General features: G+C 31.0%; 1 protein-coding gene and 1 pseudogene across 1 annotated transcript; one reads left to right on the top strand and one right to left on the bottom strand.

Annotated features, from left to right (window-relative positions):
- Positions 1–329: 329 nt before the first annotated feature.
- LOC140669473 (probable fumarate hydratase, mitochondrial) lies at positions 330–3287 on the top strand. The gene is made up of 7 exons (XM_072899345.1): positions 330–452; positions 1180–1317; positions 1532–1729; positions 1905–2187; positions 2268–2530; positions 2615–3004; positions 3159–3287. Exons 1-7 carry the CDS (start codon positions 330–332, stop codon positions 3285–3287), a joined length of 1524 nt encoding a protein of 507 aa, XP_072755446.1.
- A 5727-nt stretch (positions 3288–9014) lies between these two features.
- LOC140669655 (uncharacterized) lies at positions 9015–10754 on the bottom strand (annotated as a pseudogene).
- Between the last annotated feature and the right edge of the window lie 2076 nt (positions 10755–12830).

Raw genomic sequence — 12830 nt, forward strand, 5'->3', positions numbered from 1 at the left:
TACATCTGTCACAATATGCCGCATATATTCTAACGATAAATATATCAACATAATTTTAGCAATTTTTTAAAACAAAAAGCAAATGTCTAAAAGACTTTTTTCTTAGTTTATCGATCCCCCACACGCTGCCAAATTTTGACATTTAATTTCAGAACAACTTGTATATGTCAACGTGTCAAATCGTGCTGTCTAGGCAACCAAATCATTGTATATTTCATGGCTGAGTTCATGAGGTTAAAGTCCGCGTTATTATTCTTATCTTATTTATTTAGTTTGATTTAGCTTTTGCTTCCACATTCATTAAATTGAATACAAATTGTCCCAAAAAGATGATGTTGAATATATTGAAATGTCATTTCTCTAAACATGATTTATCTCAATTTAAAAAGTTATCGGCTTGTTCACTCTTAAGATTATATACATCCACTTCGGTACTTACTATGAACAATAAGGTATTATTTTGATAAAAAATATTAATTCTATTATATAATTAAATTTAATTGGTGATCAATTTTTGTGTAAGAAAGATTTGAAATTTTTTTTTCTTAAAATTCTTTAGTATTTTTCATAAAAGTTCAGGTTTACAAAAGTAATATTTTTGATGAGGTTGACATACATAAATATATATATATTTATATAACTAAAAGTTTCTTTTTCGGAATCTTGAGATTCCAAAACTTTCTTGTCATAAATATATTCGTCTACACAATATGAGTAAATGAATGCTAACAACTCAAATCAAGATTATGAAAGTAATTTGCGAATAAATATTGTATACGAGCACCATAATTTTAGATATTTGATCACATTATGTGAGACAAAATACTCAAGAATCCTGTGTTATTTCAACTCTCGATTTGCTTTGAACTTAAGTATTCGTACACTATTACAAATCATATATAACACATTTTATAATATATGTTTATGCATTTATACATACACACACATATATATATATATATATATATATATATATATATTTATCATCTGTCACCGGGATATCATCTTGCATTCTATTGATTCTTCTAAAAGTTCTTGCTATTATATAGCTTTATACTCAATATTTTATATACTTTTAATAATAGTATATACTTTCAATTTAACGTTTATATAAATATTATAGATTTAACAATATTTTATATTTTAATATTATTACTATAAACTATATGCATTGTACAGGAACAAGCATGCAAAAGTTATAGAGTTGAGAAAGATACATTTGGAGAAATGAAAGTGCCAGCAGATAAGTATTACGGTATTCAAACTCTTCGGGCATTAATAAATTTTCCAATTGGTGATACATTTGAACGTATACCAGTAAGAAACAGCAATATTATTAAATTTATTATTTTATATAAATATAAATTCAACATTTATATATATAACATATAAATATAATTTATAAATATGATGTATAAATATAATTTATAAATGTAAATTTAACATTTATATATATATCACATAATTTTCAATATATTGTCTTCATATTTTTATATTTTATATTTCATGTACTCAGTATAGATAATTTTAGTTTAGGCTAATAATGGCTTTGGGTATAATAAAAAAGGCTGCCGCAGAAGTAAATAAAGAATATAATTTAGACCCTAAAATTGCTGATGCCATTGGCAAAGCTGCAGATGAAGTAATAAGTGGAAAATTATATGATCACTTTCCCTTAATTATTTGGCAAACTGGATCTGGCACACAAACCCACATGAATGCTAACGAGGTTAAATATCATTTTAATTTTAATATTACATTGATTAATATATATTACAGATTATTAAAATAATAATAACAACAACAATAACAACAACGACAATAATAATAATAATAATAATAATAATAATAGTTATTTTACTGAAAAAAATTTATTAAAAGTACTTATTATTAAAAATACTTAGGTTATAGCCAATCGTGCGATAGAAATACTTGGTGGTGAACTTGGCTCAAAGAAACCTGTGCATCCAAATGATCATGTTAATATGTCACAAAGTACTAATGATATGTTTACATCAGCTATGAACATAGCTGTTGCCTTAGAGATTGAAAAATCATTAATCCCAGGTTTAACACAATTGTGTAGAGCATTAAAAAAAAAATCTGAAGGATGGGAAAGTATTATAAAAATTGGTAGAACACATTTACAAGATGCGGTACCATTGACATTGGGTCAAGAATTTTCAGGTTTAAATTTGTGCAGAATATTTTCATTAATGTTAGAATTTTTTAACAAATGTATTAACATATTTAATTTTATCTCAAAGGATATGCCATGCAGATTGAAAATGGTATTAAGAGAGTGAGAGATACACTTCCAAGATTGTATGAATTAGCTGTTGGTGGTACAGCAGTCGGAACTGGATTAAATGCACGAAAAGGTTTTGCAGAAAAAACGGTTGCAAAAATTGCACAATTGACTAGGTTACCATTTGTTCCTGCTCCAAATAAGTTTGAAGCTATCGCTACACACGATGCAATTGTCGAAGTACATGGTGCTTTTAATACAGTGGCTGTTTCTCTCATGAAGGTATGTGTGTATATATATATATATATATATATACGAAAACATGTTTCTTAATAACTTATATTTCTTTTACACACATCTATGTAGATCGCAAATGACATTAGATTTCTTGCAAGTGGACCCAGATGTGGTTTAGGTGAGTTATCACTTCCAGAAAATGAACCTGGAAGTTCTATTATGCCTGGGAAAGTTAATCCTACGCAGATTGAATCAGTAACTATGGTGTGTTGTCAAGTAATGGGTAATAATGCGGCAATAAGTATTGGTGGCAGTAATGGTCACTTTGAACTTAATGTTTTTAAGCCACTTATTATTGCGAATGCTTTAAGATCTGCAAGGCTTTTAGGTGATGTTTGTTGCACTTTTGTAAAAAATTGCGTTGAAGATATTGTTCCAAATATTGAAAATATAAAACGGAATGTTAGTGAAAGTTTAATGCTTGTCACAGCATTAAATCCATATATTGGTTATGATAAGGTATATATTTATATATATATATATATATATATATATATATATATGTCTATTTCTATTTTCCTTTTTCTACATAAATACGTAAAAAAACTTTTCTTAGATACCTCTGTATAATAAATAATTTTGCACAAATATTTATAATTTTTTTTTATCTTAGGCTGCTATAATTGCTCAGTACGCACATAAAGAAAAAATTACATTAAAAGAATCTGCATTGAAACATGGAATAACAGCAGAACAGTTTGATCAGTGGGTTAGACCTGAACAAATGCTTGGACCGAAATAAATGTTCTATGTTAAAAATATTTATTAGTAATATAGTAATTCGTTCGTCTTGGCTTGAATATTTCTCTATTAACAGAATCTGATACGAAGAAGTGTTAATGGACGCTAATAAAACGAACTATTTATACTTTTTACATATGATTGTATCTCCATATTCAAAATGGATATCGATTTACTTTATATAATTATCGATATATTATACAATTCATTATATATTATATTTAAAACTCTGATTTAATAAAGATAAGTGCTTAATCAATATTTATGTCTTATTCATTTATTTAACATTAAACCTTTAAAATGGTTAATTTACTTACAATAACCGATTAAATTATTCATTTTTCCAAACCAAGGGGCTTTTAATAATATTTTGTACAAAAAAGTTTGACTTCGAGGAGGACATAAGATGATGCCATTGATTTGATTTTAGTTGTACGTGCCAAGGTCATATGAAACTCAACGTTTTTTTTTTTTTTTACCAACAACTATATACTTTGAAAGAGAGCGATTAAGACCCAACACGAATGGTTGTGCATCGGTTTCGCAGAAATTAAATTTTTCTGCGAAACTAATTGATGCACAGGGCACCAATTTATCTATTTGGTGTATTTACTAAGACTAATGTTTTCGTGTGAAGTTAAATAGCTCAGTGGTAAGTGCAGTCGCCCGACACGTGAAAGACTCTCGGGTTCGATTCCCAATTCAGCGACTTCACGCCGATATTTTTCTCATCTAATCTCTTTAGGGTGATAAAGGGGATTTATTAAAAATTCTCGAATGAGACTTAATAAACATTAGTCTTGGTAAATACATCAAGTAGAAAAATTCATACCCTGTGCACCAATTAGTTTCGCAGAAAAATTTAATTTCTGAAACCGACGCACAACCATCCGCGTTTCGCTCTTAATCGCTTTCTTTCAAAGTAGTTGTTTGTAAACATAAAAAAACCTTATCAATCTCAATAATTTATTTTTTAAATGTAACTACCTTAATTTTTTTATATAAAACGATTTTCCGCAATATTTTGCATAAAAAGTTATAAGGATATGATGATAAAAAAATTAAATAATTTATAAGATATTTATAAGATATTCACACTTTAATTTAATATAACTTTACATAAATATAAAATGTCTCGTAAAATATTCATTTTTTTGCTATTATGTTCTTATAACTTTTTACACAGAATATTGTGAGTAATTGATTTATATAAAAAAAATAGGATAATTCTATTTAAAAAACTAAGTTGACTTTTACATGATACATCTTGATACATAAACCCAAAGTCAAATTAATATCCCTTATACAGAGTGTCCGGTAATTACCGCTTCACCTCTCTAGGGCAGATAGAACAGGTCAAACTGAACATAAAAGTCCTGTACCATTTTGCGATTTGCGCAATAATTATTAAACTATTAATTAAAAACACTCAGCGAACGATATTATATATATATATATATATATATATATATATATATATATATATATATATATATAATATATATACACAAAGTGTCCGGTAATAATCGCCTCACCTCCCTAGGGCTGATAGAGCAGGTCAAACTGAACATAAAAGTTCTCTACCATTTTGCGATTTGCGCAATAATTATGAAAATATTAATTAAAAAGCTCGGCGTATGAGCGCGCGCCGTACACAGGGTGTCCCCGAATTAGCGGATCAACTCTTGTGGGTAAATAGAGCGTGTTAAACTGAAAAGAAAAGTCTTATATCATTTTGCTAAATTCAAAATAATTAATGAGATATAAATTAATAAAGATCGGCCAATCCATGCCAATATAAGCGCGCGGCGCGAAGAAACCTCCCAGTTGTTACTTGATACCAGGCGCGCAGTGAGACATAAACGCAGCGCGCACTGTACGTGTCTCTTTCAGTACGTCCTTTGTAGAGCGCTCCGCCTACTGTCTCGTCGCGCGCCTAGTATCAAGTAACAAGTAGAAGGCTTCTACGCGCCGCGCGCTTATCCTGACACGTATTGGCCGATCTTTATTAATTTATATCTCATTAATTATTGCGAATTTAACAAAATGATATAAGATTTTTCTCTTCAGTTTAACACGCTCTATCTATCCACGAGAATTGATCCGCCAATTCGGGGACACCCTGTATAGTACTCAGTATATGCTGAGCGTTTTTAATTAATATTTTAATAATTATTGCGAAAATCGCAAAATGGTAGAGGACTTTTATGTTCAGTTTGACCTGCTCTATCAGCCCTAGGGAGGTGAGGCGATTATTACCGGACACTTTGTATATATACAGGGTGTCCCAGAACAACCTTCCGTCCGTAAAATGACGTATTCCTGACGCAATTTTAAGACAATTTTTCTTTTACCAAAATTTGATTTGAAGCGTAGTTTTTGAGTTATAAGCAAAAATAGTTAGCAAATCACACGTCGAGTATAGAAGGCAGGCAGGAGCGGCGCGGCACACCGCGAGCGCGGGCGCAGCACACGACCGTCCGACGAGTGATTACCGCCGCATGAGTCACTAACTATTTTATCTTATAACATAAAATTATGCTTTAAATACAATTTTGGTAAAGAAAAAAATGTCTTATAATTACGTCAGGAATAAGTGTTCCTTAAAATAACATCGGACGCTGCGATCAGCTGATTGCTACACGCGATGTGTCTCTCAGCTGAGCCGGAAAATCAATATATCGATCGGTCTGACGTCGTCGACGACAATGTCGATGACAATCGAAGGAGCGTCGCCGTCGCGGAGACAGTTATTTTTCTCTTTCTCTCACTCACTCTGTCCTTTTCTTTTACGCACACACTCAGCATACACACATCGTGTGTAGCAATCAGCTGATTGCATCATCCGACGGTCGGCGATCCGGAACAACTTTTGGTCATTAAACGTTATTTTAAGGAACACTTATTCCTGACGTAATTATAAGACCTTTTCTTCTTTATCAAAATTTTATTTAAAGTATAATTTTATGTTATAAGATCAAATAGTTAGCGACTCATGCGGCGGTAATCACTCGTCGGACGGTCAGCTGCGCTCGCGCTCGCGGTGCGCCGCGCCGCTCCTGCCTGCCTATACTCGACGTGTGATTTGCTAACTATTTTTGCTTATAACTCAAAAACTACGCTTCAAATCAAATTTTGGTAAAGGAAAAATTGTCTTAGAATTGTGTCAGAAATACGTCATTTTACGGACGGAAGGTTGTTCTGGGACACCCTGTATATATAATATTGTTTGCTGAGGGTTTTTAATTAATAGTTTAATAATTATTGCGCAAATCGCAAAATGGTACAGGACTTTTATGTTCAGTTTGACCTGCTCTATCTGCCCTAGAGAGGTGAGGCGGTAATTACCGGATACCCTATATATACATATATACATGTATATATACATATATAGGTGTTATGTATATATCTATACATATATAAATGTTAGAAAAGTATGGAAACGGTCAAATATCTCGAAAACGAAACGTCTCTGAGAAAAATGTTTCAAATAAAAGTTGTATGGTTTCTAGAGCGACATAAGATGGTGCAATTAGTTTTACATTGAAGAGTCACATGAAAGTCACGTGAAGGTCATTTTGAATTTCTTAAATGGAACACCCTATATATTTTTACATATTCTTGTAGCTTATCTCGAGAGCTTTCCAAAACACTATAATAAAATGTTTTTTTATTAAAATACTTTTATGCACAGAATAATGAGACGAATCAATTGCCGTAATTAAAACACATAATTATGTTAAAATAAAAATGTGTAACTGTTAGTTGCAAATTCAGATTTTTTCTTAAAGATAACTATGTGTTTTCTTCACATCAATTAATTCGTCTCATTATTCTGTGCATAAAAGTATTAGGATAAGATAATCGAAAAATGAATATTTTACGAGATCTCTTGTATCTTATGTCAAAATATTGCAACTTTGAAGCCTTATAACTCGAAAAGTGTTTAATAAAAAAACATTTTATCATAGTGTTTTGGAAAGCTCTCGAGATAAGCTACAAGAATATGCAAAAATATATAGGGTGCTCCATTTAAGAAATTTAAAATGACCTTCACGTGACCTTCATGTGACTCTTCAAGATCAAACTAATGGCACCATCTTATGGCCCCCTAGAAACCATACACCTTCTGTCTGAAACATTTTTCTCAAAGACGTTTCGTTTTCGAGATATTTGACCGGTCCCATACACCCTGTATATATAAATATACATGTGTGTTTTTGTGTACATACGTACGTGTGTGTATGGTGTGCGCGCGCGTAATTAAAAAAATATTTATTTTTGTAAACTGAAAAGTTACATAAGTTTTAAAAATTTATATATGCCTGTAATTTAATAATAAATAAAATTTTTTAGTACATGGGTGAAAAATTATTTACTTGTTAATGCAATAGATTTAATGAAAAATAGCAATAGCAGCCCCGATGATAATAATAATATCAGCAATACCTATATTAATTCATCACCTGATTGTGATTATAACCCAGTTTTGGAAAATAAAATGTGTAAAAATTTATTATTTCCCTTCTTTATTTTTTTCATAACTGTTACGTGCTGAACGCGACGTAATGAATAAAAAGGTACAGTTATCTAATTACAAGACTTTATTTGGCGCAATGCTACAAGTCGAAGGTGTTTTCTCAGAGAGAGACGACTTAGAACTGACTACTTTTATATCGCTGGACTTTCATTCTCGGAGGTCTCCACATACAGATAAAGTCGTGTGGCATCTCGAAGTGATGCGCTTATCGCTTAACCGAAAGAGATATCTCGCGAAGAGATATTAAGAGTGTCCTGTGGCTTATGCACATTTAGCGTGAGAAACTGCTGTCTCTTAACAAGATATCTATTCGTGAAATATTTGCGTGGGAAAGTTGCGATACGTAACACCTTCTCCCTTAAATTACAGATCCTCCTGGATCTGAGATTAATTCGAATATTCTTATAGATATAAGTTTAACAAAATTACAAGTGACGATATAGTAACTTAATCTAATGTTACAATGTAAAATACATATATAAAAAAAATAAGAAAAAGCGGTTACATTTTAAAAGATCTTATGTACTATGATCGCATATTTTCGCAAATGTATTTATATCAAATTTACAAGTCGACGAGATCGACGAGTTCTACTGTTTTTTTTTCCAAAAGTTTCCTGATGTCGATTATTTCTAATCTCCTTAATTTCTATTTTGCGGTTCGGTACTGAAGTGAAATTTCAGGTGTTACAAGATGATATTTTTACGTATTAATTTAGATTTGATAATCGGTAATTTCGAGAGCGGGGACGCTGTCTTCTCGCGCCCTGATCATTGTTCTCGCTACACTGAATTGTTTCATTATCTTTGACGGGTATCGATGCAAGAGTAATTTCCTGTGGTGCGGTTGTTACACGTAGTTGTGCGTTGGTTACATTATTATTAAAACAGTTATTGAAATAATGAGTACAGCCTTCTTTAAGTATACAACATAGTCTAAAAATGTTAACGCATTTACTTATTAATGAACATTTTATGAATATATATATGGTGACTAATATCAAAATGTCATATATTATATAATAGAACCAACTCATAGTACTTTCATATAGATTTATTGTTCGATGATGCTTACTTATTTTGTCTGCTTTCTTATATAGTTCATTCAAGCTAGAGCTTGCTGCTTTTAATAAATTAATGTCCAAATGAGGTACTTTACCGATATTTAATAATTGAAGTTCCGAAACATTTATGTTCTTCTTTTTGATGTCCTCGCATAATTTTTTGTGCTTAGATTAACGTTTGGGATAAATCTTTTTTCGATAGTGTCTATTATGTTAATGGTTCGACTATGTAGTAAAATATTATCTGAAATAGCATCGCATTTTCGAGATAATGTAATTATTCCATTCAAATGCAACTGTGTCCGACGTGGTTTGTCATCTGGACATAAAATGTGAAGAGTTTCCTCATGCGGTGCCGAATAAATCCAAGAATTCGCGGATTTCAATTGGTACCAAACAGTATTATGAAGTTTCATTAAACGTATATCACATTCTTTTAATATGTTATCTAATCTGGCTGATCTTAACAGTTCTAACTCGCAATTATGAATACCCGTAATCTGGAATAATAAATTTGTTTGTTTACAGATCATCGCGTTGTTAACCTTTTTGCATTTCTCTATGTCTTGATCTGTTAAATGTGTGTATCATAGTTTATCGGTTCTAAGTCCCATATATGTACGTTGGATTGATAAATGTGTAAACATTTTCTTCATTTTGTTTGATAGGTAGTGGAATTACATTATATAAGGTAAAGTTGGTTTCGTCAAGTAATGGAATTTCGATGATATAAACTAACCTATGGTTTTTATAAAATACATTTAAGTTGCTAGAATCAATTAGATTATTAAATTGATTGGTTTCGTCAAGTAATGAAATTTCAATGATATAAACTAACCTATGGTTTTTATAAAATACATTTAAGTTGCTAGAATCAATTAGATTATTAAATTGATTAGATACTAGTGTTACAGGTAATCTTCTGTTGTTTATCATATGATGCGAATCTTTTAAATTATTAAACAGTTCTTTGGAAGATAGTATTTTAGGATAGAGTAATCCTCGGCGTGCTAATAATATAGCGTCGCTAAGTATTTCTAGTTCCAATTCATATTCGTGCATCATTTCAGCACATTCTAGAAAATATGAATTTATTTTTGTGTTTATTTCCGTTTCCATTAGTTTATTAGAGTTTTGTAACATGTGTGCCTTTAATGTGTTTAAATTAAAATCGATTTCTTTAAATTTTTGATTATTTGCTATAAAAGCATTACTAAAGTTATTAATAGTTGATTGCATAATACTGATTTGTTTTTTTATATAGATTTGTTAATTGTTTTGAATTATTATAAACAAGATCTATCTGTTCGTTATAATAGTCAGCATCATATGAATCTAATGTGCCGAATAAGATCTTCGAAATTTGTCCTATAATATTAAAAACGCCTCGCTTGCCTTTCGCAGTGCGGTTATTAAGTAGAGGTTCATCGTCAAATCGTCCTATCATATCATTAAAAATTTCTCTGTCTGCTTTTATTGCTGTTAATTTTCGTTCAATGCGTTGCAATTCTTGTAAACCTGAACATGATATGTTGTTTCCGTAGAGATTGTAGCATAAAATCTCGATCTTATGTACGTAAAATTTTAGTATATTTTCCTTTTCTTCTAACGGTGCAAGATTGACATAATTAATGAATTTCCAATAGTCTCTAAAAATAAGAAGATTACCGACACTTTCAAAGTAGACTCCGGGTAGGTGTGCTAATGGTTGATTGGTAAAAGCCTCGAAAGAGTTTGAACTAATTGGCATCATCATTCTGTAATGAGAAATATGCGCGTTTCAGTTTATTAACATGTAAAATTTGATTTCTGTTGCCTTTCTTAATTTCATAATTAACGTCATTTATTTTGCGTATAACTTGAAATAGTCCATCATATTGATCTGTCAATTTTCTACTACCAGTTCTGATTGTTTCGTGAGATACATAAACGTATTCTCCCGGATCTAATATTAAAGGTTTCACGCGTCTATCATAATATTGTTTCGCGGATTCTTTTGCTTTCTGGAGATTTTCCTCCGCGCATTTTTTTAAATAGAATAATCTATCAACCAAATCTGCAAGAAATTCTCTATGTGTAATTCCCTGTCGTGGTTCGCTGAGTTTAGAAGGTAATCGTGGTTTACGACCAAAAGTTAATTTGTAAGGAAATATCTTTGTCCCTTCATGATACGAGGTGTTATATGAAAATATCGCGGCATCTAGAGATGAATCCCAGTTACTTTGTTGTTAGTTAATATAAGGCTTTAAATATTCGGCTAACACATGGTGTGAGCGTTCCAACGATCCGTTTGATTGCGGATGATAAAGCTAGTTTTAACCTGTTTCATTTTAAAGATTCTTGCAATTTCCTTCATTATTTCACCTTAGATATTACTACCTTGATCAGACAATAATTCCTCTGGCGAACCAAAAGTGTAGATATATTTATTAACAATTATATTAGCTATGGTTGTGCTGTTTGTGTCAGGTAACGGATACGCTGTGCAGAATTTCGTCAATTGATCTTGTGTAGTTAATATATATTTATTACCATTTTCTGTTTCTGGTAAGGGCCTTACAATATCTATTGCGACTTTTTGAAATGCCTCATGTGGCGTCTCAGTAATTAATATAGGAGCTCTTGTTTTTACACGGACTAATTTTCGTTTTTGGCAATCTTGACATGCTCTTACATAATTTTTAACATCTTGTTTCATACCATCTCATGAATAATATTGCTGTATTCGTTTTAAAGTTTTAGTGACACCTTTATGGCTGCCGATTCTTGAGTTGTGTTGTTCTTTGAGTATGTCTTGTTTCAAGTGTGGATCCGTAATCTCTTCAGTTAAAGATTCGAATAAAAATACTTGTATTGGTGTGTCTTTGAATAAGTATTTAATCATTTGAGTTATTTTTATTCTGTTAGTAATGTCTCCTATGGGTGCTATTGATATTATTTTTTTATTATTTTCTATAGTATATTCTTTTAATTTGACTAAACAAAAAATAGTTTCTGGATTTGTGGATGCTTGTTTATTTTCCCGCGTAATTAGATTTATTTCGATTGAATGTTTCTTTTTTATTATATCGATGTTTCCTGGTGTAAGTGTTAAGTCCTCGGCTTTATTATCATTGATTTTAGATAACGTAATTTTTATTTTAGGAGAAAGGATTGCTTCCGTTACTAATAATCCTTTTATTTTACCCAAAGTTTGTGGGGTGATATTATCTGTTTTCCATAGTGAATCATTTAATGCGTGTTGTAAGAATAAACTTTAAGTAAGATTTTCGTTATTTCTGCTCGAAGCTTTAGCTTGTAAAACGATATTTGAGGTATCCTAGAAAGAGCATCCGCATTAGTATTTCGTTTCCCTTCTTTATATATAGAACTTCATAATCGTATTCTTCCAGTTTTAATCGCCAACGTATTAAACGAGATGACGGATCTTTAACTTTAAAAAGCCAAACTAATAGTTTATGGTCAGTAATTATTTTAAATCTTTTACCATATAAGTATGGTCGAAATGCTTTGTTGCCTATACGATGGCTAAGAATTCTTTTCCCATAGTGTCGTAATTACGTTCTGCTTTATTAAGCGTTTTAGAAGCATAGACGGTTGGAAGATCATTTCCTATCTTTTTTTTGTGATAAAATTGCACCGATTCCTTCATCACTAGCATCCGAAGTTATTATAAATTCTTTATTAAGATCTGAATATTGCAAAATAAGCTCACTTGACAATAATTGTTTAATTTTTTCAAAATTTATTTGCTGTCGCATTTCCCATTTAAACGGTATATTTTTCCTAAGAAGTGACGTAAATAGATGAGTAAGCGAGCTAAAATTTTTGATAAAACGTCAATAATAACCAACGAGGCCTAAGAATTGTCTAAGTTCTTTATGATTTCTTGGAACGGGATATTGTTTTATTGCTTGCACTTTTTCTGTATTAGGTTTTAC

Source organism: Anoplolepis gracilipes, chromosome 9 (genome assembly GCF_047496725.1).
Source record: "Anoplolepis gracilipes chromosome 9, ASM4749672v1, whole genome shotgun sequence".
In the NCBI taxonomy this organism is placed as follows: Eukaryota; Metazoa; Arthropoda; class Insecta; order Hymenoptera; family Formicidae; genus Anoplolepis; species Anoplolepis gracilipes.

Coding starts and splice junctions, on each gene's coding strand:
- LOC140669473 (XM_072899345.1), top strand. CDS start 330: ATGATGTTGAATATATTGAAATGTCATTTCTCTAAACATGATTTATCT. Junction 1,318..1,531: donor ATACATTTGAACGTATACCA/GTAAGAAACAGC, acceptor AGATAATTTTAG/TTTAGGCTAATAATGGCTTT. Junction 2,188..2,267: donor ATTGGGTCAAGAATTTTCAG/GTTTAAATTTGT, acceptor TTTATCTCAAAG/GATATGCCATGCAGATTGAA.